The 27,414-nt window shown below is 37.1% G+C and overlaps 1 protein-coding gene and 2 long non-coding RNA genes across 7 annotated transcripts in view; 1 reads left to right on the top strand and 2 right to left on the bottom strand.

Annotated features, from left to right (window-relative positions):
* Positions 1-3,563: 3,563 nt before the first annotated feature.
* Positions 3,564-8,553, top strand: LOC117329433. The gene is made up of 2 exons (XR_004533197.1): positions 3,564-5,636; positions 5,689-8,553. It is a non-coding gene; the product is annotated as an uncharacterized LOC117329433 (long non-coding RNA).
* LOC117329432 lies at positions 5,967-16,536 on the bottom strand. Of its 5 annotated transcripts, none has more exons than XR_004533195.1 (3): positions 14,031-16,536; positions 12,076-13,967; positions 5,967-11,960 (listed from the first exon to the last, which is right to left on the bottom strand). It is a non-coding gene; the product is annotated as an uncharacterized LOC117329432 (long non-coding RNA). The 5 variants fall into 5 exon arrangements; XR_004533193.1 differs by having other exon boundaries at positions 5,967-10,561; positions 10,602-11,960; positions 12,076-16,536; XR_004533196.1 differs by having other exon boundaries at positions 5,967-9,362; positions 9,403-11,960; positions 12,076-16,536.
* Positions 16,537-16,541: 5 nt separating this feature from the next.
* Positions 16,542-27,414, bottom strand: part of LOC117329431 (sodium- and chloride-dependent glycine transporter 1-like) — a 55,001-nt gene continuing 44,128 nt past the window's right edge. Inside the window, exons 11-14 of the mRNA XM_033887372.1 lie at positions 18,229-18,328; positions 17,762-17,862; positions 17,270-17,437; positions 16,542-16,816 (exon numbers count right to left, since the gene is read on the bottom strand). Coding sequence (XP_033743263.1) covers positions 16,631-16,816; positions 17,270-17,437; positions 17,762-17,862; positions 18,229-18,328 — 555 coding nt within the window. The 3' untranslated portion in view covers positions 16,542-16,630. The remainder of the gene's footprint in view (positions 16,817-17,269; positions 17,438-17,761; positions 17,863-18,228; positions 18,329-27,414) is intronic.

Consider the following 27,414-nt stretch of genomic DNA (forward strand, 5'->3'; position numbering starts at 1 on the left):
TTATGACTAGTAGCGATTTAAAGGATTAACCCTATTTCCCCTATTTGGCTCGGCCCCTCAGGCCCCTGGGGGCCAGACCAACCGTTTATACAAAATTGGTTTCCCTTCACCCAAGGATGTTTCAGACCAAATATGGATCAAATCCCTTTATTCCTACAGAAAAAGAAGGATTTCAAAGAATTTGCTATATTTCCCCTATTGGGCCCCGCCCCTAAGGCCCCTGGGAGGCCGACCCACCGTTTATACAAAATTGGTTCCCCTTCACCCAAGGATGCTTCAGACCAAACATGGATCAAATCCCTTTATTCCTGCAGAAGAAGAAGGATTTTAAAGAATATGCAATATTCCCCTATTGGGCCCCACCCCCCAGGCCCCTGGGAGGCCAGACCCACCGTTTATACAAAATTGGTTCCCCTTCACCCAAGGATGCTTCAGACCAAATATGAATAAAATCCCTTCATTTCTACAGAAGAAGAAGGATTTTAAAGAATTTGCTATATTTCCCCTATTTGGCCCCACCCCTACGGCCCCTGGGGGGCCAGACCCACCGTTTATACAAAATTGGTTCCCCTTCACCCAAGGATGTTTCAGACCAAATATGGATCAAATCCCTTCATTCCTACAGAAGAAGAAGGATTTCAAAGAATTTGCTATATTTCCCCTATTGGGCCCCGCCCCTCAGGCCCCTAGGAGGCCAGACCCACCGTTTATACAAAATTGGTTCCCCCTTCACCCAAGGATGCTTCAGACCAAACATGGATCAAATCCCTTTATTCCTGCAGAAGAAGAAGGATTTTAAAGAATATGCAATATTCCCCTATTGGGCCCCACCCCCCCCCCCAGGCCCCTGGGGGGCCAGACCCACCGTTTATACAAAATTGGTTCCCCTTCACCCAAGGATGCTTCAAACCAAATATGAATCAAATCCCTTCATTTCTACAGAAGAAGAAGGATTTTGAAGAATTTGCTATATTTCCCCTATTGGGCCCCGCCCCTAAGGCCCCTGGGGGGCCAGACCTACCGTTTATACAAAATTGGTTCCCCTTCACCCAAGGATGCTTCAGACCAAATATGAATCAAATCCCTTCATTTCTACAGAAGAAGAAGGATTTTAAAGAATATGCTATATTTCCCCTATTGGGCCCCGCCCCTAAGACCCCTAGGGGGCCAGACCCACCGTTTATACAAAATTGGTTCCCCTTCACCCAAGGATGCTTCAGACCAAATATGAATCAAATCCCTTCATTTCTACAGAAGAAGAAGGATTTTGAAGAATTTGCTATATTTCCCCTATTGGGCCCCGCCCCTAAGGCCCCTGGGGGGCCAGACCCACTGTTTATACAAAATTGGTTTCCCTTCACCCAAGGATGCTTCAGACCAAATATGAATCAAATCCCTTCATTTCTACAGAAGAAGAATGATTTTAAAGAATTTGCTATATTTCCCTTTTTGGGCCCCGCCCCTAAGGCCCCTGGGGGGCCAGACCCACCGTTTATACAAAATTGGTTCCCCTTCACCCAAGGATGCTTCAGACCAAATTTGGTCAAAATCCACTGAGTAGTTTAGGACTAGTAGCGATTTAAAGGAAAAGTTGACGGACGGACGACGGACGACGGACGCTGCGCCATGCCATAAGCTCACCGGCCCTTCGGGCCAGGTGAGCTAAAAACTATTTCTCCACCAGCTATTTCACAAATTATTTCTCCACCAGCTATTTTATAAACTATTTCGCCACCAAATATTGAGTAAACTATTTCTCCAGCGATTGTAAAAACTATTTCTCCACCAGCTATTTCACAAATTATTTCTCCACCAGGTATTTTATAAACTATTTCGCCACCAGATATTTTATCAATTATTTCTCAACCAGCTATTTTATAAATTATTTCTCCACCAGCTATTTTATAAACTATTTCGCCACCAGATATTGAGTAAACTATTTCTCCAGCGATTGTAAAAACTATTTCTCCACCAGCTATTTCACAAATTATTTCTCCACCAGGTATTTTATAAACTATTTCGCCACCAGATATTGAATAAACTATTTCTCAACTAGAGATTGTATGAAGTCTTTCTCCTGCTGAGATTGTATAATAATTTCTCCAGCTGAGATTTATAAACATTCTCTCCTTCCGAGAATACAGAAACTGTTTCTCCTCCAAAGACTGTAGAAACTTGGTCAAAAGTAGCTATGATGATATTCCAGTACATTTCAGATGGTTAAAAACGCCCTGTGGATCCCCAGAAGTGAATGTACTATTCGATTATGGAGAGAGAACAAGACACTGGTTGTTTGGATGTAAATTGTATTTCAAATGAAACACACACTAAGTAACACAAACATAGAGTAAGATTTAACAAAATCAAAACCACAGTGCAACTTGTAAATAAACAAGAAAATCTCAAACATCAATGATGTTATTAATCATAAAGTGAAACAGGTACGAGAAGATAATAATAATTGTATAACAATTATATATACACAAAAACCAGGTTTTTAAGCCTGATTAAACAGGTACGTGAATACGGCAAATTGTTTGCATTGATTAAACCAGTCTAATTTTATACCATGGCAATATATGTCTCTTGTAAACATGTTTAAAATTTAGGAATGAGGACATTTCTTTTGCATATGTAACAATAAATGACTAATAATGATTCATTTTATTCATTCCCCCGTTATGTTGAATCTTTCTCTCTCTCTCTGTTAAGAGTCCTCAACTAGCGTAAGGTTTCCCAGTCATTAACTGTCTATAGGTTTATTTCCGAGTCGTGAACTGTAAATTGGTTTCCAAGTCACCAACTGTCTATAGGTTTCCAAGTCACTAACTGTCTATAGGTTTCTGAGTCACTAACTGTCTATAGGTTTCCCAGTCACTAACTGTCTATAGGTTTCTGAGTCACTAACTGTCTATAGGTTTCCCAGTCACTAACTGTCTATAGGTTTCCCAGTCACTAACTGTCTATAGGTTTCCCAGTCATTAACTGTCTATAGGTTTCTGGGTCACTAACTGTCTATAGGTTTCCCAGTCTGACTAACTGTCTATAGGTTTCTGGGTCACTAACTGTCTATAGGTTTCTGAGTCACTAACTGTCTATAGGTTCTCAGTCACTAACTGTTTATAGGTTTCTGGGTCACTAACTGTCTATAGGTTTCCCAGTCACTAACTGTCTATAGGTTTCTGGGTCACTAACTGTTTATAGGTTTCCCAGTCATTAACTGTCTATAGGTTTCTGGGTCACTAACTGTTTATAGGTTTCCCAGTCACTAACTGTCTATAGGTTTCCCAGTCACTAACTGTTTATAGGTTTCCCAGTCACTAACTGTCTATAGGTTTCCCAGTCACTAACTGTCTATAGGTTTCCCAGTCACTAACTGTCTATAGGTTTCCCAGTCTGACTAACTGTCTATAGGTTTCCCAGTCACTAACTGTCTATAGGTTTCCGAGTCACTAACTGTCTATAGGTTTCCCAGTCACTAACTGTCTATAGGTTTCTGGGTCACTAACTGTTTATAGGTTTCCCAGTCACTAACTGTCTATAGGTTTCCCAGTCTGACTAACTGTCTATAGGTTTCCCAGTCATTAACTGTCTATAGGTTTCTGGGTCACTAACTGTCTATAGGTTTCCCAGTCACTAACTGTCTATAGGTTTCCCAGTCACTAACTGTCTATAGGTTCTCAGTCACTAACTGTCTATAGGTTTCCCAGTCACTAACTGTCTATAGGTTTCCCAGTCACTAACTGTCTATAGGTTTCCCAGTCACTAACTGTCTATAGGTTTCCCAGTCTGACTAACTGTCTATAGGTTTCCCTGTCACTAACTGTCTATAGGTTTCCCAGTCACTAACTGTCTATAGGTTTCCCAGTCACTAACTGTCTATAGGTTTCCCAGTCACTAACTGTCTATAGGTTTCCGAGTCACTAACTGTCTATAGGTTTCCGAGTCACTAACTGTCTATAGGTTTCCCAGTCACTAACTGTCTATAGGTTTCCCAGTCACTAACTGTCTATAGGTTTCCCAGTCACTAACTGTCTATAGGTTTCCCAGTCTGACTAACTGTCTATAGGTTTCCCAGTCACTAACTGTCTATAGGTTTCCCAGTCACTAACTGTCTATAGGTTTCCCAGTCACTAACTGTCTATAGGTTTCCCAGTCACTAACTGTCTATAGGTTTCCGAGTCACTAACTGTCTATAGGTTTCCGAGTCACTAACTGTCTATAGGTTTCCCAGTCACTAACTGTCTATAGGTTTCCCAGTCACTAACTGTCTATAGGTTTCCCAGTCATTAACTGTCTATAGGTTTCCCAGTCACTAACTGTCTATAGGTTTCCCAGTCACTAACTGTCTATAGGTTTCCCAGTCACTAACTGTCTATAGGTTTCCGAGTCACTAACTGTCTATAGGTTTCCCAGTCACTAACTGTCTATAGGTTTCCGAGTCACTAACTGTCTATAGGTTTCCGAGTCACTAACTGTCTATAGGTTTCCCAGTCACTAACTGTCTATAGGTTTCCCAGTCACTAACTGTCTATAGGTTTCCGAGTCACTAACTGTCTATAGGTTTCCGAGTCACTAACTGTCTATAGGTTTCCGAGTCACTAACTGTCTATAGGTTTCCCAGTCACTAACTGTCTATAGGTTTCCGAGTCACTAACTGTCTATAGGTTTCCGAGTCACTAACTGTCTATAGGTTTCCGAGTCACTAACTGTCTAAAGGTTTCCGAGTCACTAACTGTCTATAGGTTTCCCAGTCACTAACTGTCTATAGGTTTCCCAGTCACTAACTGTCTATAGGTTTCCGAGTCACTAACTGTCTATAGGTTTCCCAGTCAGTAACTGTCTATAGGTTTCCCAGTCACTAACTGTCTATAGATTTCAGAGTCACTAACTGTCTATAGGTTTCCCAGTCACTAACTGTCTATAGGTTTCCCAGTCACTAACTGTCTATAGGTTTCCCAGTCACTAACTGTCTATAGGTTTCCCAGTCATTAACTGTCTATAGGTTTCCCAGTCATTAACTGTCTATAGGTTTCTGGGTCACTAACTGTCTTTAGGTTTCCCAGTCACTAACTGTCTATAGGTTTCCCAGTCACTAACTGTCTATAGGTTTCCCAGTCACTAACTGTCTATAGATTTCAGAGTCACTAACTGTCTATAGGTTTCCCAGTCACTAACTGTCTATAGGTTTCCCAGTCACTAACTGTCTATAGGTTTCTGAGTCACTAACTGTCTATAGGTTTCCAAGATACTTACTGTCTGTATGTTTACATGTTGCTAACTTTCTGTAGGTTTCCAAGACGCTCATATTCGTAATTTTTTAACTATTCGAGTCAATAACTGTCGGTTTTCCAAGTCACTAACTGTCTGAAAGTTTCTGAGTCACTAACTGTCTCTAGAATTTCAAGTTTCTAGCTTTCTGTAGGTTTCCGATTCCTTAACTGTTCTGTAGGTTTCCGATTCCTTAACTGTTCTGTAGGTTTCCGATTCCTTAACTGTTCTGTAGATTTCTGATCCCTTATCTGTTTGTAGGTTTTTGTGTCATTAACTGTTTGTAGGTTATTGTGTCATTAACTGTTTGTAGGTTATTGTGTCATTAACTGTTTGTAGGTCATTGTGTCATTAACTGTTTGTAGGTCATTGTGTCATTATCTGTTTGTAGGTCATTGTGTCATTAACTGTTTGTAGGTTATTGTGTCATTAACTGTTTTGAATACTTTTAATCAATTAGTTTGTTAGTTTGTGTTTTTTTGTTGTTGATAAATACAATATGTTTAGTAAAAATGTTGTCACGCGCAATCTCCAGTTTGAGGAAAGTCCTCAAACTGGAGATCTCCAGTTTGTCAACATTTGATCCTTGACAGGTATGACAACAATACACCATACTGCTGATGCAAAACAACTGACTATACTTTGTATATACAAGTTTGCATCTAACAAAGGGCAATAACTCTGTAAATACTTAAAAAGGCCAACATCTTTATTACACACTTGCCAACACATATAATCACAACAGAATATCATTCAATAAGTTGAACTAATCTTGCTTAGCAGAAATGTTATTTAGCAGATCAGATACCCCCCAACCAGAATACTTGATGGTAGGATTTGACATGATGGCTGAAAAACTATAATAACCGGTATGTTTGCATTTTACATATATATCATGTGTATTTCATCACCAATGGTATTTTATAACCGAGTCTATATTCTAATCTGATCGACAAAACAATTCTAACTTCTATTGCTGACAGCTGTATAGTGTATCATGTTGTAGGTGACCGACTCCAATCTTACATACATATACATGTGATTGGGATGTCAGACAAGTCACCAGAACACCAGGAAGACAGAAATGTACTCCAGCTTCGATACTGATCTGACGTAATTTGGCAGGCATACTACACCAGTATATCAGGTGTAGGAATACTGGGAGATGTGACTGTTATCATCATTACAACTTCACTTCTGTAAATATGATCAAAATACTTCAATAAATAAAATTTGACAAAACAATATACATGTACATGTACATGACAATTTTACCATTGTAAATACCATTAAAATACTGAAGATTAAATGACAAGCGAAAACATCAGTTTTTGAATGAGAGACTCACTAGCCCTCCTCTTAGCCCCTATTGCACTTGGGGCTGACCCCAGGGCTCCTCAACCCTGGCAGTCAATTTGCTGGGGGGGGGATCATTGTAATTCATGTTTACAAGACTAAAATATTTCATCAAATTAAATGAATAAAAATATCCATGGTATGTAAACCAGACTAGACATGTATGTACCTAAGTATCTTGAAAAACTTTTCACAAAAAATGCAAATAAAAATCTTCTGACAACAATATACATGTGCCAGCACATTTCAATAACATTTCTAGGTAGACTTGATGGATTGATTCCATGTTCATATAGACTTTTCAAGTTAAAACTAAAGTATTTTTGTGTTATTTCTTATGCATTTCCTTGCAAAAACCAACTTTGAGATTTTCTGCTTAACAAATTCATATTGAAATAAAACTGGTCATTCATAAATGATTTTGAAAATATGAAGAATGACAAAAAGCCTTCATGCAAAGAAATGATATTGGTGTCAAAACTTGACAAACAGCGTAACAATATGCATTTGATATCTGGACAAATTTTTTGTATTGACGAGGAATGTTATCATGGTTTCACAAATCTAGATCATTAAATCAAGTGCCGTGGATAAATCCACTCTGAAGAATTATTATTTGGGTGGAAAGTCCTCTGGCTTTGTTTGGCTTTAACATTACACAAAGACAGTTTCTAGATTAAGTTGTGTTTGACACCGATTTTGACAAGGACATGTTAAAATTACATATACATGTACAATTTACATATAAAGAATATGAAACTTGGGCCTATGTGGTACAGAAATTATCAAATGATTGTGGTACACTGTGAATATATGGACATAGGAGTGGAAGATTCTATTTATCACAAAACTCACAAGAAATTAAGAGAAAACCAATTCATTGATTCATTTTCTAATAAGACAAGCAAATTTTGATGCGAGTGGTATATTTTCACCATCAAGACAATCGTGTTACATCATTAATTTGATTAAATTTATGACAATAGCTTTATTACATGTTTGCCGTACAATGTTCATGGCATGGGTAAACATGTGTATAAGAGAACAGGTTAGTCACATCATAATACTAATAATAACATATTATACTGCAAAAAGTTCTACTTTAATGACAAAATCTTGTTGAATGATCAAGAAAATAGTTACGATAATAAACTTTCGTTGTTTATATGGAAAATGGAATTAAATACTGGTATATAAGACTATATCCAAATAAAATACAAATACCAGGTACCTATAATGTAATGTAAATTCAAATATAATTCCATAATAACAATATAAGTTTTGAAAACTTTACCAACATCAAGTGAAACTGGACATATAATAGATCATGCTGAAAATTTTTCCTCTGTTTACACATGCATTAATAACAGTAATTGATATTGTTAGGTTAATTAAGTTGGTTGATTGACTAAAAACTTTGATAAAATTATGATAAACATGATGACTTAAAGGAGCGCTACTACAATGTAAACGTAGGATATTAGTATCATGGTAGTTTTAACTGTCCTTTCAATATCCAAATTATTAATACATGTATAATCAAGTCGTTGAGATTTTCCTTTGAAAAAAATGCAAGATGAATACAATGCTGTTACATAAATCCCAATATATGTCCTAATAAATAAGACAGGCATTTGATTGGTCAAGGGAGTGTCCTAAGGCACTTTTCCATGATATGTATGCAAACAAGCCTTCAAGAAACGTTATCACATTGTCAGTATTTTGGCTGATGTAAAGTATTTAAAAATAAATTTGACTTTTTATGGCGTAATGAATGTTAAATTTATTGATAATTAAAAATGTCAATCTTGGTAGAAACAACATCTGCAACTGTAAAGACCATTTTGGGTTAATTATTTTTCTTCTTTTTTTAGAGGATATAATAAATTCTGGAAAAATAGACATATTGACAGTACAAAGTAACGTTTCAAAATTTCTGCAAAAAATACATCTTTACAATGTATGCTTTGAACTTTAGTTAAGACCACAAAAATCAAAACCATCAGAAAATAGTCTTTGCAGCATATATACACCTGTAGGTAAAGTGATTTTCCTGGATACTCTAATACATATTTTGACAAGAAAAAGAAAATTATATTAACAATTTGATATTTAAAAAAAATATTATAAGTTAACAAATGTTGTAGTTATTTCATTAGGACAATACAGTATAAAGAAATGATACATTTATAAGTTGACTGGTCATTTTATTAGGACATATATGGTATAAAGAAATGATTTCGGTACCATGATTTCCATAAAATAGTTCACACAAACACTTAATACATATCAATAGAAATGAAATTTCATTAAGAGTTATATTTACATTCAATAGCTTCTAGTAATTCTAAAAGTTGTTGATAATATTCTCACCAACAAACCCCTACAGAAAAAAATTTGAATAGTTACCGTTAGAGTTTCAACTGTTTTTCCTGTACAGGTGTTAAAACAACCTACTAGATAAGTATTAACTAGGGACGTATACTCCATCGTCCGACTTAGTGCTTCATTCAATTTAACTCCAAAAAATCATTGTTAAGATCTTTTAGCATTATTTGGTATAGTACCACAGACACTCATTACCCATGCTTCCGTCCAAACTTATGCCATGCTTCTTGCTAAAACACAAGAAATACTTCACTTTTGGCTATTCTAAATTTATATATTACAACATAATCAAGAAATGTCAGAGTATACAGGGTAGTTTTAATCAGTTTGCTTGTCAACCTAAGTACCTCTGTAATATGGAGACCTACATACATCCAACCTAAATACCTCTGTAATATGGAGACCTGCATACATCCAACCTAAATACCTCTGTAATATGGAGACCTACATACATCCAACCTAAATACCTCTGTAATATGGAGACCTGCATACATCCAACCTTTACCTCTGTAATATGGAGACCTGCATACATCCAACCTAAATACCTCTGTAATATGGAGACCTACATACATCCAACCTAAATACCTCTGTAATATGGAGACCTACATACATCCAACCTAAATACCTCTGTAATATGGATACCTACATACATCCAACTTATACCTCTGTAATATGGAGACCTACATACATCCAACATAAATACCTCTGTAATATGGAGACCTACATACATCCAACCTAAGTACCTCTGTAATATGGAGACCTACATACATCCAACCTATACCTCTGTAATATGGAGACCTACATACATCCAACCTAAGTACCTCTGTAATATGGAGACCTGCATACATCCAACCTAAATACCTCTGTAATATGGAGACCTGCATACATCCAACCTATACCTCTGTAATATGGAGACATGCATACATCCAACCTAAGTACCTCTGTAATATGGAGACCTACATACATCCAACCTATACCTCTGTAATATGGAGCCCTGCATACATCAAACCTAAGTACCTCTGTAATATGGAGACCTACATACATCAAACCTAAGTACCTCTGTAATATGGAGACCTGCATACATCCAACCTAAGTACCTCTGTAATATGGAGACCTACATACATCTAACCTAAGTTCCTCTGTAATATGGAGACCTGCATACATCCAACCTAAGTACCTCTGTAATATGGAGACCTACATACATCTAACCTATACCTCTGTAATATGGAGACCTGCATACATCCAACCTATACCTCTGTAATATGGAGACCTACATACATCCAACCTATACCTCTGTAATATGGAGACCTGCATACATCCAACCTAAATACCTCTGTAATATGGAGACCTACATACATCCAACCTATACCTCTGTAATATGGAGACCTGCATACATCCAACATAAGTACCTCTGTAATATGGAGACCTGCATACATCCAACCTAAATACCTCTGTAATATGGAGACCTGCATACATCCAACCTAAGTACCTCTGTAATATGGAGACCTACATACATCCAACCTAAGTACCTCTGTAATATGGAGACCTGTATACATCCAACCAAAGTACCTCTGTAATATGGATACCTACATACATCCAACCTATACCTCTGTAATATGGAGACCTACATACATCCAACCTAAGTACCTCTGTAATATGGAGACCTGCATACATCCAACCTTTACCTGTGTAATATGGAGACCTACATACATCCAACCTAAGTACCTCTGTAATATGGAGACCTGCATACATCCAACCTAAGTACCTCTGTAATATGGAGACCTACATACATCCAACCTAAGTACCTCTGTAATATGGAGACCTACATACATCCAACCTAAATACCTCTGTAATATGGAGACCTGCATACATCCAACCTATACCTCTGTAATATGGAGACCTGCATACATCCAACCTTAATACCTCTGTAATATGGAGACCTACATACATCCAACCTAAGTACCTCTGTAATATGGATACCTACATACATCCAACCTAAATACCTCTGTAATATGGAGACCTGCATACATCCAACCTATACCTCTGTAATATGGAGACCTACATACATCCAACCTAAGTACCTCTGTAATATGGAGACCTGCGTACATCCAACCTAAATACCTCTGTAATATGGAGACCTACATACATCCAACCTTTACCTCTGTAATATGGAGACCTGCATACATCCAACCTAAATACCTCTGTAATATGGAGACCTGCATACATCCAACCTAAATACCTCTGTAATATGGAGACCTACATACATCCAACCTAAGTACCTCTGTAATATGGAGACCTGTATACATCCAACCTAAGTACCTCTGTAATATGGAGACCTACATACATCCAATCTAAGTACCTCTGTAATATGGAGACCTACATACATCCAACCTATACCTCTGTAATATGGAGACCTGCATACATCCAACCTAAGTACCTCTGTAATATGGAGACCTGTATACATCCAACCTTTACCTCTGTAATATGGAGACCTGCATACATCCAACCTAAGTACCTCTGTAATATGGAGACCTGCATACATCCAACCTAAATACCTCTGTAATATGGAGACCTACATACATCCAACCTAAATACCTCTGTAATATGGAGACCTGCATACATCCAACCTAAATACCTCTGTAATATGGAGACCTGCATACATCCAACCTAAGTACCTCTGTAATATGGAGACCTACATACATCCAACCTAAGTACCTCTGTAATATGGAGACCTACATACATCCAACCTAAGTACCTCTGTAATATGGAGACCTACATACATCCAACCTAAGTACCTCTGTAATATGGAGACCTGCATACATCCAACCTATACCTCTGTAATATGGAGACCTACATACATCTAACATAAGTACCTCTGTAATATGGAGACGTACATACATCCAACCTAAGTACCTCTGTAATATGGAGACCTACATACATCCAACCTTTACCTCTGTAATATGGAGACCTGTATACATCCAACCTAAGTACCTCTGTAATATGGAGACCTGTATACATCCAACCTATACCTCTGTAATATGGAGACCTACATAATCCAACCTAAGTACCTCTGTAATATGGAGACCTGCATACATCCAACCTAAGTACCTCTGTAATATGGAGACCTACATACATCAAACCTAAGTACCTCTGTAATATGGAGACCTACATACATCCAACCTAAATACCTCTGTAATATGGAGACCTGCATACATCCAACCTAAATACCTCTGTAATATGGAGACCTGCATACATCCAACCTATACCTCTGTAATATGGAGACCTGCATACATCCAACCTAAATACCTCTGTAATATGGAGACCTGCATACATCCAACCTTAATACCTCTGTAATATGGAGACCTGCATACATCCAACCTAAATACCTCTGTAATATGGAGACCTACATACATCCAACCAAATACCTCTGTAATATGGAGACCTACATACATCCAACCAAATACCTCTGTAATATGGAGACCTACATACATCCAACCTAAATACCTCTGTAATATGGAGACCTACATACATCCAACCTAAGTACCTCTGTAATATGGAGACCTGCATACATCCAACCTATACCTCTGTAATATGGAGACCTACATACATCCAACCTAAATACCTCTGTAATATGGAGACCTACATACATCTAACCTATACCAGTACCTCTGCAATTTGGTGATAGGTTGTATTTTGATACTTCAGAATGAAAAAAAAAAGACATCAAAAATAGAATTGTTGCTACACAACATATATCATTAGAATACAATGGCACACAACAATAGTAATATACAGTCATCCTAATATATAAGTATATATAGAAGTAATGATACACTACTTCACTTGATCAATATAACATTGGATGTACATATTTAATACAGCCTACTGGCATGATCCATGTCAAATGGCGGGTGTACAAATTCAGGTCATGCATGTGCCAAAAGTTTGCAAAATGCTTTCTTTCAGATCTTTTTGTTTTTTTGTTTTTCTCTCTCTTTTTGGTAGTGTAACTGATCTCAGTGTTGGGGAAGAATTCAGACTTAGGTCTGAATTTGGACGTTATAGAATTTTGGAATTTGATACCAGTATGTGAATTCACATAATAAATCTTTTAATTGTACATAAAGAATTACATGTACTATCTACTATTTTATCATTTTGACTTCTGCAAGAATTGATTCTGTTGTCAACATTTCTAAAGTTTAGACTTAACAGGTCTAAATTTGTTTTGTGACTGCAGGCTGATTAGCTGTATAACCACTGCAGATTTTAAAATAAATCACAGTGCTAACATTTCTATGCAACATATGTGAAACAATACATGTGAAATAAATTGGAAAAAATAATGATTTTAAAAAAAAAAAATTGGCATTTTCATCCTGACCTAGACAATTGTGAAGTACATTTCACAAATCATCATTGCATGATTGTATACCAGTATGTAACTCTAAAGCACAGTGTACACCGCCTGTCGTCAAATGACACCCACAGTGTACACCGCCTGTCATCAAATGACACCCACAGTGTACACCGCCTGTCATCAAATGACACCCACAGTGTACACCGCCTGTCATCAAATGACACCCACAGTGTACACCGCCTGTCGTCAAATGACACCCAAGTGTACACCACCTGTCATCAAATGACACCCACAGTGTACACCCCCTGTTGTCAAATGACACCCAAGTGTACACCGCCTGTCGTCAAATGACACCTAGTGTACACCACCTGCCATCAAATGACACCCACAGTGTACACCGCCTGTCGTCAAATGACACCCAGTGTACACCACCTGTCGTCAAATGACACCCAAGTGTACACCGCCTGTCGTCAAATGACACCCAAGTGTACACCGCCTGTCGTCAAATGACACCTAGTGTACACCACCTGTCATCAAATGACACCCACAGTGTACACCGCCTGTTGTCAAATGACACCCAAGTGTACACCGCCTGTCGTCAAATGACACCCACAGTGTACACCACCTGTCATCAAATGACACCCACAGGGTACACCTGTCGTCAAATGACACCCAGTGTACACCACCTGTCGTCAAATGACACCCACAGTGTACACCGCCTGTCATCAAATGACACCCACAGTGTACACCGCCTGTCGTCAAATGACACCCACAGTGTACACCGCCTGTCGTCAAATGACTCCCACAGTGTACACCGCCTGTCGTCAAATGACACCCACAGTGTACACCGCCTGTCGTCAAATGACACCCACAGGGTACACCGCCTGTCATCAAATGACACCCACAGTGTACATCGCCTGTCGTCAAATGACACCCACAGTGTACATCGCCTGTCGTCAAATGACACCCACAGTGTACACCGCCTGTCGTCAAATGACACCCACAGTGTACACCGCCTGTCGTCAAATGACACCCACAGTGTACACCGCCTGTCGTCAAATGACACCCACAGTGTACACTGGCTGTTGTCAAATTACACCCACAGTGTACATCGCCTGTCGTCAAATGACATTCAGTGTACACCTCCTGTCATCAAATTACAACCATAATGTACACTGCCTGTCATCAAATGACACCCACAATGTACACTGGCTGTTGTCGAATTACACCCACAGTGTACACTGGCTGTTGTCAAATTACACCCACAGTGTACACCGCCTGTCATCAAATGACACCCACAATGTACACTGGCTGTTGTCAAATTACACCCACAGTGTACACCGCCTGTCATCAAATTACACCCACAGTGTACACTGCCTGTCGTCAAATGACACCCACAGTGTACACTGCCTGTCGTCAAATGACACCCACAGTGTACACCGCCTGTCGTCAAATGACAGTCCCACAGTATAGAAATATATCTAACATCAACATAGGAAAAATTTTAAGTGTTCTAAAAGGTTTGTTTATAAGACTGTTTTTGAGGCAAAGTATTATAGAATTTCTTCAGGATTAAATTGATTAATTCTTAAATTATAAATAAAAGGATATAAAAAGAAAAGCTTAATTTTTTGGAGGGTGGTAATAGTGTAATTTAAGTATGTTACTTTTGGAAATGTATAGAAATATATACAACAGCCCTTTCTTGCTTTAAATCAATCATAACTTCTCCTAGTCGCCGACATAGCATCTTTAAAGTAAAATCTTTGACCAGTATGAATGTTAGGTATAGAATATTTTGTCTTACAATCTACATATATAAGATATTTGTATGGGTGGAATAAGTGTTTATAAATACATATAAAAATAATAACAATGTTTTTGATTTTCTGAAGGATTTGATAATGACTATTGACTAGATTAGAAATGCTTGTGAGCCATCTTGATTTAAAGTCAGTTTTCATGCAGCGGGAGTCTGTTTGGATTGATGGCAGTGCTAGTTCAATTTATCTGATCTTGTCAGGTGACTTAATATTGGCTATGTTATTACCTGGTCAAATTGTGATCAATACTGGAATCATGTAATATTTCATTCATTTTGATCAAAATTCATCAAAAATTAAATAATTATGTTAAAAGATAGCATAATATATCATATAATACCTGTAGATGTCTGTTTTGTTTGTTACACTTCAATACGACCTTTCTCTAATCATTCTGACCAACTATGGCCAGAAATTTGACCACTGCAAGTCGGTAACACTTTGTGGCCAGTTTATACATTTAGGTGCAGAAGTGAATCTCAATTTTGTTCATTTTCAACACAATATTTTGACAGCTGAACCTTATCAAAATAGATATTTTGGCTCAAGAGAAATTTTCTGGAAAAATAAAATCTACTAACAAGCTTAATTTTTATATCTTCAGTTTTAGAGAAAATATCAGTTCCATCAAGTCAGACACAAGCATTGATCAGCAGTTTCTGGAGACAAACTTGAGTCATATATAATGTGACTATATGTGATCACAAATTTACACTGCTGTAAATTTGGTGACTGGAATTTGGACCTGGAACAAAAATCTTATGTTACCAGGAAACCAATTACTTTTGTGGAAATCAGAAAATTGAAGGTCTGGCTTGTGAGTTTTCCAAATTAACAGAAAATTCAAATTTAACAAGTTCTACTGAACTGGAATGCATAAACATGTAAATAGGACGTAGTAATCCTATTCTGTATTAGAACGGATCATCTGACATAGATACACCAGTTACAATATTGTCATGATCCATGATACCAAAAATAAACATGTTGTTTTCATTGAAACTGTTGTTTGTGGATACCAGTTATAAGTACTTCACTTAATAAGCACTAATTAATTAAATAATAAACAGTAAAGCCATCTTAACTGGATACTGTACACATACCTAATTTATTATGTAATAAGCCTATAGGGGACTAACACATGAATTTTGACATGGGCTTATTGCAGGACAATAAAATAAACCTTGAAATAGCATTTTTACTGTCCTGCAATACACATGACATCCTTATTACCAGGCATGAGCTTTTTACAGGATCAATCTGTACATTTGTATCTTGTCATTCTACAACCTCAATTTTCGTCAATGGTAATCAATTTACTTATCTGAAACAGGGAATATTGTTGATACTAGAACCATTATACTTTACATGAAACTTTCTGTAACAGAATATAAGCTATAAATCTTATGTTCCAGTTTGCTAATATCTTTGATCAACTGATATAATTTAAAGGTTCTGAAGAGGCTTCAATTCCTTTTGATTTTTTCTTCAGCCTGCACCTAACATCAAGGGTAGGTAATATGGACTCCCTCTTCTCCAGTGATTCCAGATATTTTTCTTGGTATTTCAGCATTGCAGGGCCAAAGTTATCAGCAGGTTTAATTAGCTTCTTCAGTCTCTGGATAATGAAATACATCAAATATTTACTTACAGACAAATAGCCTACCTCTTAACATTTGATTTTAATCAATATCAGAATAAAATATTTTATCTTTATAAAATTAGAAATGGGTCAAGGTCATTGATTTGATAAACAAGTGTACTGAGTATTGCTGAAGCATAACATGTCACCTACCAGCCCCCGCAAAAAAATTAAATGACCTTGACCTTGACCCAAAAACCCTGAAACTAATTTGATCTGTAGATATACTCATACTGAAATTACATAACTTTTTTCACTAACATATCTCAAAGCATGGCTGAGAAAAGTGTGGAAAACTGAGTAGACGGACTGATAAACGGACGGACGTTGATGAAACCTATCGTCTCCCCGGTTTCACTGGTAGGGGACTAATAACTGTTTAACAGATAATCAAACTTTACCAGGTCAGTTCAAAAAAGCATTCCTTACCAATATTAACGGTCCCTTCTCCTGTAGAATTGCTATGATCGCACACACCGGGATAGGAACAAGGGACATCATTCCAAGGAACCAGCCAAGAATGATAGCCCACTGGGGGTAGTGGTAGTCTCCGTACGTCACGGGGCTCAGCTGGGTCACGCTGAACAGCCATATAAACTGAAACCAGACCAATTGTAACACTAGTGAGGCACTGAACATTTACAAAATGTTGGCAAAATTTCTCCTCTTTAATATTGACATTATGTAAAAGGAAGGTGCCACTTTGATTGGAAGAACTGTGCCATTGGGTTTCAATTACGAACTGAATGAAATCCTTAACAGCAACCATACCAAATTACTGAATGACTCAAATGTTAGATTAACATACAGATCAATCATGCCAGTGCTCACAATAGAAATAACTCGATGTAATAAGCTTAAATTTCCACGTTGGCAGTCTTTCATTTATTTGACAGTCATCCTAGTTCACAAGAAATATACCAGAATCAGTGTTGGGGTGATAAAACACCAGCAGATCTTCCACCAGACGCACGGCTGATAACCAATCATCATTTCCAAGTCTTTGTAGAAACGATCAACACCTGAAAGAAACATATTACAATTGTAGTAGAAGCTGATATTAAGATGTTTTAAGATGTTATGGTGTAAATATTAATTATAATCAGGTAAGGGGTTCATAAGATATCTTTGACATAAACCTTTATTTCAAAAGTGCTAAATTATGATCTTTGACCTTTTAACCTTGACTGAAGGCCACCAAAATCTAATTTGGTGTAGAATTTGTAGTTATGATACTATGGTCCTAGTTTGATATTTATCTGGCAAGTTGTTCATAAGATATATAGTACATAAGCTTTTTTATTTTGTAAGTGGTTAGGTGTGATTTTTGACCCTTTAACCTTGACTAATAGCAACCAAATAATAATCTCATTTTCATAAAATATTACCATAAATCCAGCCAATGACTATACACTCTGTGAGGGAGAGGATCATCAGGGAAAATGTGGAGCAATACCAATCCATGATCTGTAGTACATACACACCTCCCTACAAAAGTCAAGGTTATATGAAGGTCAAACACTTCCCTATAATGTCAACGTTATATAAGGTTATACAACTCCCCACAATGTCAAGAATATATAGAAGGTAGGTTGACCACTCCCTTGCAATGTCAAAGTATGTTGTTGTATACACCTCCCTATAATGTCAAGGCTAAATAGGTCTACACCCTACAATGTCAAGATTATAAAGAGGTCATACACCTCCCTATAATGTCAAGATAATAAAGAAGTCATACACCTCCATATACTGTCAAGGTTATAATGAGGTCATACACCTCCCTACAATGTCAACATTATAAAGAGGTCATACACCACCCTACAATGTCAAGATAATAAAGTCATACACCTCCCTACAATGTCAAGATTATAAAGAGGTCATACAACCCCCTACAATGTCAATATTATAAAGAGGTCATACACCTCCCTACAATGTCAAGATTATAAAGAGGTCATACACCTCCCTACAATGTCAAGATTATAAAGAGGTCTTACACCTCCCTACAATGTCAATATTATAAAGAAGTCATACAACCCCCTACAATGTCAATATTATAAAGAAGTCATACACCTCCCACCAATGTCAACATTATAAAGAGGTCATACACCTCCCTACAATGTCAACATTATAAAGAGGTCATACAACCCCCTACAATGTCAATATTATAAAGAAGTCATACACCTCCCACCAATGTCAAGATTATAAAGAGGTCATACATGTACACCTCCCTACAATGTCGAGATTATAAAGAAGTCATACACCTCCCTACTATGTCAAGATTATAAAGAAGTCATACACCTCCCTACAATGCCAAGATTATAAAGAGGTCATACACCTCCCTACAATGTCAAGATTATAAAGAGGTCATACACCTCCCTACAATGTCAAGTTAATAAAGAAGTCATACACCTCCCTACAATGTCAAGATTATAAAGAGATCATACACCTTCCTACAATGTCAACATTATAAAGAAGTCATACACCTCCCTACAATGTCGAGATTATAATGAGGTCATACACCTCCCTACAATGTCAACATTATAAAGAGGTCATACACCTCCCTACAATGTCAAGATTATAAAGAGGTCATACACCTCCCTACACTGTCAAGATTATAAAGAAGTCATACACCTCCCTACAATGTCAACATTATAAAGAGGTCATACACCTCCCTACAATGTCAATATTATAAAGAGGTCATACACCTCTCTACAATGTCAAGATTATAAAGAGGTCATACACCTCCCTACAATGTCAACATTATAAAGAGGTCATACACCACCCTACAATGTCAAGATTATAAAGAGGTCATACACCTCCCTATACTGTCAAGATTATAAAGAAGTCATACACCTCCCTACAATGTCAACATTATAAAGAGGTCTTATACCTCCCTACAATGTCAAGATTATAAAGAAGTCATACACCTCCCTACAATGTCAAGATTATAAAGAGGTCATACACCTCTCTACAATGTCAAGATTATAAAGAGGTCATACACCTCCCTACAATGTCAATATTATAAAGAGGTCATACAACCCCCTACAATGTCAATATTATAAAGAAGTCATACACCTCCCACCAATGTCAAGATTATAAAGAGGTCATACATGTACACCTCCCTACAATGTCGAGATTATAAAGAAGTCATACACCTCCCTACTATGTCAAGATTATAAAGAAGTCATACACCTCCCTACAATGCCAAGATTATAAAGAGGTCATACACCTCCCTACAATGTCAAGATTATAAAGAGGTCATACACCTCCCTACAATGTCAAGTTAATAAAGAAGTCATACACCTCCCTACAATGTCAAGATTATAAAGAGATCATACACCTTCCTACAATGTCAACATTATAAAGAAGTCATACACCTCCCTACAATGTCGAGATTATAATGAGGTCATACACCTCCCTACAATGTCAACATTATAAAGAGGTCATACACCTCCCTACAATGTCAAGATTATAAAGAGGTCATACACCTCCCTACACTGTCAAGATTATAAAGAAGTCATACACCTCCCTACAATGTCAACATTATAAAGAGGTCATACACCTCCCTACAATGTCAATATTATAAAGAGGTCATACACCTCTCTACAATGTCAAGATTATAAAGAGGTCATACACCTCCCTACAATGTCAACATTATAAAGAGGTCATACACCACCCTACAATGTCAAGATTATAAAGAGGTCATACACCTCCCTATACTGTCAAGATTATAAAGAAGTCATACACCTCCCTACAATGTCAACATTATAAAGAGGTCTTATACCTCCCTACAATGTCAAGATTATAAAGAAGTCATACACCTCCCTACAATGTCAAGATTATAAAGAGGTCATACACCTCTCTACAATGTCAAGATTATAAAGAGGTCATACACCTCCCTACAATGTCAATATTATAAAGAGGTCTTATACCTCCCTACAATGTCAAGATTATAAAGAGGTCATACACCTCCCTACACTGTCAAGATTATAAAGAAGTCATACACCTCCCTACAATGTCAACATTATAAAGAGGTCATACACCTCCCTACAATGTCAAGACTATAAAGAGGTCATGCTCCTCCCTACAATGTCAACATTATAAAGAGGTCATACAACCCCCTACAATGTCAATATTATAAAGAAGTCATACACCTCCCACCAATGTCAAGATTATAAAGAGGTCATACAACCCCCTACAATGTCAATATTATAAAGAAGTCATACACCTCCCACCAATGTCAAGATTATAAAGAGGTCATACACCTCCCTACAATGTCAACATTATAAAGAGGTCATACACCTCCCTACAATGTCAAGACTATAAAGAGGTCATGCTCCTCCCTACGATGTCAAGATTATAAAGAGGTCATGCTCCTCCCTACAATGTCAATATCATAAAGAAGTCATACACCTCCCTACAATGTCAACATTTTAAAGAGGTCATACACCTCCCTACAATGTCAAGACTATAAAGAAGTCATACACCACCCTACAATGTCAAGATTATAAAGAGGTCATACACCTCCCTACAATATCAATATTATAAAGAGGTCATACACCTCCCTACAATGTCAATATTATAAAGAGGTCATACACCTCCCTACAATGTCAATATTATAAAGAGGTCATTCTCCTCCCTACAATATCAACATTATAAAGAGGTCATACACCTCCCTACAGTCAAGACTATAAAGAGGTCATACACATCCCTACAATGTCAATATTATAAAGAGGTCATACTCCTCCCTACAATATCAATATTATAAAGAAGTCATACACCTCCCTACAATGTCAATATTATAAAGAGGTCATACACCTCCCTACAATGTCAATATTATAAAGAGGTCATACACCTCCCTACAATGTCAATATTATAAAGAGGTCATACACCTCCCTACAATGTCAATATTATAAAGAGGTCATACTCCTCCCTACAATATCAACATTATAAAGAGGTCATACACCTCCCTACAATGTCAACATTATAAAGAAGTCATACACCTCCCTACAATGTCAATATTATAAAGAGGTCATACTCCTCCCTACAATATCAATATTATAAAGAAGTCATACACCTCCCTACAATGTCAATATTATAAAGAGGTCATACACCTCCCTACAATATCAATATTATAAAGAAGTCATACACCTCCCTACAATATCAATATTATAAAGAGGTCATACACCTCCCTACAATGTCAATATTATAAAGAAGTCATACACCTCCCTACAATGTCAATATTATAAAGAGGTCATACACCTCCCTACAATATCAATATTATAAAGAAGTCATACACCTCCCTACAATGTCAAGATTATAAAGAGGTCATACACCTCCCTACAATGTCAATATTATAAAGAGGTCATACTCCTCCCTACAATGTCAATATTATAAAGAGGTCATACACCTCCCTACAATGTCAACATTATAAAGAGGTCATACACCTCCCTACATTGTCAATATTATAAAGAAGTCATACACCTCCCTACAATGTCAATATTATAAAGAGGTCATACTCCTCCCTAAAATGTCAAGATCATAAAGAGGTCATACACCTCCCTACAATGTCAAGATTATAAAGAGATCATACACCTCCCTAAAATGTCAAGATCATAAAGAGGTCATACACCTCCCTACAATGTCAAGATCATAAAGAGGTCATACACCTCCCTAAAATGTCAAGATCATAAAGAGGTCATACACCTCCCTACAATGTCAAGATTATAAAGAGATCATACACCTCCCTAAAATGTCAAGATCATAAAGAGGTCATACACCTCCCTACAATGTCAAGATCATAAAGAGGTCATACACCTCCCTAAAATATGTCAAGGTTATAAAGAGGTCATACACCTCCCTACAATGTCAAGATCATAAAGAGGTCATACACCTCCCTAAAATATGTCAAGGTTATAAAGAGGTCATACACCTCCCTACAATGTCAAGATTATAAAGAGGTCATACACCTCCCTACAATGTCAAGATTATAAAGAGGTCATACACCTCCCTACAATGTCAAGATTATAAAGAGGTCATACACCTCCCTACAATGTCAAGATTATAAAGAGGTCATACACCTCCCTACAATGTCAAGATTATAAAGAAGTCATACACCTCCCTACAATGTCAACATTATAAAGAGGTCATACACCTCTCTACAATGTCAAGATTATAAAGAAGTCATACACCTCCCTACAATGTCAACATTATAAAGAGGTCATACACCTCTCTACAATGTCAACATTATAAAGAGGTCATACACCTCCCTACAATGTCAATATTATAAAGAAGTCAAGCACTTCCCCACAATGTCAACATTATAAAGAGGTCATAAAGAAGTCAAGCACTTCCCCACAATGTCAACATTATAAAGAGGTCATACACCTCCCTACAATGTCAACATTATTAAGAGGTCATACACCTCCCTACAATGTCAATATTATAAAGAGGTCATACACCTCCCTACAATGTCAATATCATAAAGAAGTCATACACCTCCCTACAATGTCAAGATTATAAAGAGGTCATACACCTCCCTACAATGTCAATATTATAAAGAGGTCATACACCTCCCTACAATATCAATATTATAAAGAGGTCATACACCTCCCTACAATGTCAAGATTATAAAGAAGTCATACAACCCCCTACAATGTCAAGATTATAAAGAGGTCATACACCTCCCTACAATGTCATTATTATAAAGAGGTCATACACCTCCCTACAATGTCAAGATTATAAAGAGGTCATACACCACCCTACAATGTCAAGATTATAAAGAGGTCATACACCTCCCTACAATGTCAAGATTATAAAGAGGTCATACACCTCCCTACAATGTCAAGATTATAAAGAGGTCATACACCTCCCTACAATGTCAATATTATAAAGTCATACACCTCCCTACAATGTCAACATTATAAAGAGGTCATACACCTCCCTACAATGTCAACATTATAAAGAGGTCATACACCTCCCTACAATGTCAAGACTATAAAGAGGTCATGCTCCTCCCTACAATGTCAAGATTATAAAGAGGTCATACACCTCCCTACAATGTCAAGACTATAAAGAGGTCATACACCTCCCTACAATGTCAAGACTATAAAGAGGTCATACACCTCCCTACAATGTCAATATTATAAAGAGGTCATACACCTCCCTACAATGTCAAGACTATAAAGAGGTCATACACCTCCCTACAATGTCAATATTATAAAGAGGTCATACACCTCCCTACAATGTCAATATTATAAAGAGGTCATACACCTCGCTACAATGTCGAGATTATAAAGAGGTCATACACCTCCCTACAATGTCAAGATTATAAAGAGGTCATACACCTCCCTACAATGTCAATATTATAAAGAGGTCTTACACCTCCCTACAATGTCAATATTATAAAGAGGTCATACTCCTCCCTACAATATCAATATTATAAAGAAGTCATACACCTCCCTACAATGTCAATATTATAAAGAGGTCATACACCTCCCTACAATATCAATATTATAAAGAAGTCATACACCTCCCTACAATATCAATATTATAAAGAGGTCATACACCTCCCTACAATGTCAATATTATAAAGAAGTCATACACCTCCCTACAATGTCAATATTATAAAGAGGTCATACACCTCCCTACAATATCAATATTATAAAGAAGTCATACACCTCCCTACAATGTCAAGATTATAAAGAGGTCATACACCTCCCTACAATGTCAATATTATAAAGAGGTCATACTCCTCCCTACAATGTCAATATTATAAAGAGGTCATACACCTCCCTACAATGTCAACATTATAAAGAGGTCATACACCTCCCTACATTGTCAATATTATAAAGAAGTCATACACCTCCCTACAATGTCAATATTATAAAGAGGTCATACTCCTCCCTAAAATGTCAAGATCATAAAGAGGTCATACACCTCCCTACAATGTCAAGATTATAAAGAGATCATACACCTCCCTAAAATGTCAAGATCATAAAGAGGTCATACACCTCCCTACAATGTCAAGATCATAAAGAGGTCATACACCTCCCTAAAATGTCAAGATCATAAAGAGGTCATACACCTCCCTACAATGTCAAGATTATAAAGAGATCATACACCTCCCTAAAATGTCAAGATCATAAAGAGGTCATACACCTCCCTACAATGTCAAGATCATAAAGAGGTCATACACCTCCCTAAAATATGTCAAGGTTATAAAGAGGTCATACACCTCCCTACAATGTCAAGATCATAAAGAGGTCATACACCTCCCTAAAATATGTCAAGGTTATAAAGAGGTCATACACCTCCCTACAATGTCAAGATTATAAAGAGGTCATACACCTCCCTACAATGTCAAGATTATAAAGAGGTCATACACCTCCCTACAATGTCAAGATTATAAAGAGGTCATACACCTCCCTACAATGTCAAGATTATAAAGAGGTCATACACCTCCCTACACTGTCAAGATTATAAAGAAGTCATACACCTCCCTACAATGTCAACATTATAAAGAGGTCATACACCTCTCTACAATGTCAAGATTATAAAGAAGTCATACACCTCCCTACAATGTCAACATTATAAAGAGGTCATACACCTCTCTACAATGTCAACATTATAAAGAGGTCATACACCTCCCTACAATGTCAATATTATAAAGAAGTCAAGCACTTCCCCACAATGTCAACATTATAAAGAGGTCATAAAGAAGTCAAGCACTTCCCCACAATGTCAACATTATAAAGAGGTCATACACCTCCCTACAATGTCAACATTATTAAGAGGTCATACACCTCCCTACAATGTCAATATTATAAAGAGGTCATACACCTCCCTACAATGTCAATATCATAAAGAAGTCATACACCTCCCTACAATGTCAAGATTATAAAGAGGTCATACACCTCCCTACAATGTCAATATTATAAAGAGGTCATACACCTCCCTACAATATCAATATTATAAAGAGGTCATACACCTCCCTACAATGTCAAGATTATAAAGAAGTCATACAACCCCCTACAATGTCAAGATTATAAAGAGGTCATACACCTCCCTACAATGTCATTATTATAAAGAGGTCATACACCTCCCTACAATGTCAAGATTATAAAGAGGTCATACACCACCCTACAATGTCAAGATTATAAAGAGGTCATACACCTCCCTACAATGTCAAGATTATAAAGAGGTCATACACCTCCCTACAATGTCAAGATTATAAAGAGGTCATACACCTCCCTACAATGTCAATATTATAAAGTCATACACCTCCCTACAATGTCAACATTATAAAGAGGTCATACACCTCCCTACAATGTCAACATTATAAAGAGGTCATACACCTCCCTACAATGTCAAGACTATAAAGAGGTCATGCTCCTCCCTACAATGTCAAGATTATAAAGAGGTCATACACCTCCCTACAATGTCAAGACTATAAAGAGGTCATACACCTCCCTACAATGTCAAGACTATAAAGAGGTCATACACCTCCCTACAATGTCAATATTATAAAGAGGTCATACACCTCCCTACAATGTCAAGACTATAAAGAGGTCATACACCTCCCTACAATGTCAATATTATAAAGAGGTCATACACCTCCCTACAATGTCAATATTATAAAGAGGTCATACACCTCGCTACAATGTCGAGATTATAAAGAGGTCATACACCTCCCTACAATGTCAAGATTATAAAGAGGTCATACACCTCCCTACAATGTCAATATTATAAAGAGGTCTTACACCTCCCTACAATGTCAAGATTATAAAGAAGTCATACAACCCCCTACAATGTCAAGATTATAAAGAGGTCATACACCTCCCTACAATGTCATTATTATAAAGAGGTCATACACCTCCCTACAATGTCAAGATTATAAAGAGGTCATACACCACCCTACAATGTCAAGATTATAAAGAGGTCATACACCTCCCTACAATGTCAAGATTATAAAGAGGTCATACAACCCCCTACAATGTCAAGATTATAAAGAGGTCATACACCTCCCTACAATGTCAAGATTATAAAGAGGTCATACACCTCCCTACAATGTCAATATTATAAAGTCATACACCTCCCTACTATGTCAAGATTATAAAGAGGTCATACACCTCACTACAATGTCGAGATTATAAAGAGTTCCTACACCTCCCTACAATGTCAAGATTATAAAGAGGTCATACACCTCCCTAAAATATGTCAAGGTTATAAAGAGGTCATACACCTCCCTACAATGTCATTATTATAAAGAGTTCCTACACCTCCCTACAATGTCAAGATTATAAAGAGGTCATACACCTCCCTAAAATATGTCAAGGTTATAAAGAGGTCATACACCTCCCTACAATGTCATTATTATAAAGAGGTCATACACCTCCCTACAATGTCAACATTATAAAGAAGTCATAACCTCCCTACAATGTCAATATTATAAAGAGGTCATACACCTCCCTACAATGTCAATATTATAAAGAGGTCATACACCTCCCTACAATGTCAAGATTATAAAGAGGTCATACACCTCCCTACAATGTCAAGATTATAAAGAGGTCATA

This window comes from Pecten maximus, chromosome 6 (genome assembly GCF_902652985.1).
Source record: "Pecten maximus chromosome 6, xPecMax1.1, whole genome shotgun sequence".
In the NCBI taxonomy this organism is placed as follows: domain Eukaryota; kingdom Metazoa; phylum Mollusca; class Bivalvia; order Pectinida; family Pectinidae; genus Pecten; species Pecten maximus.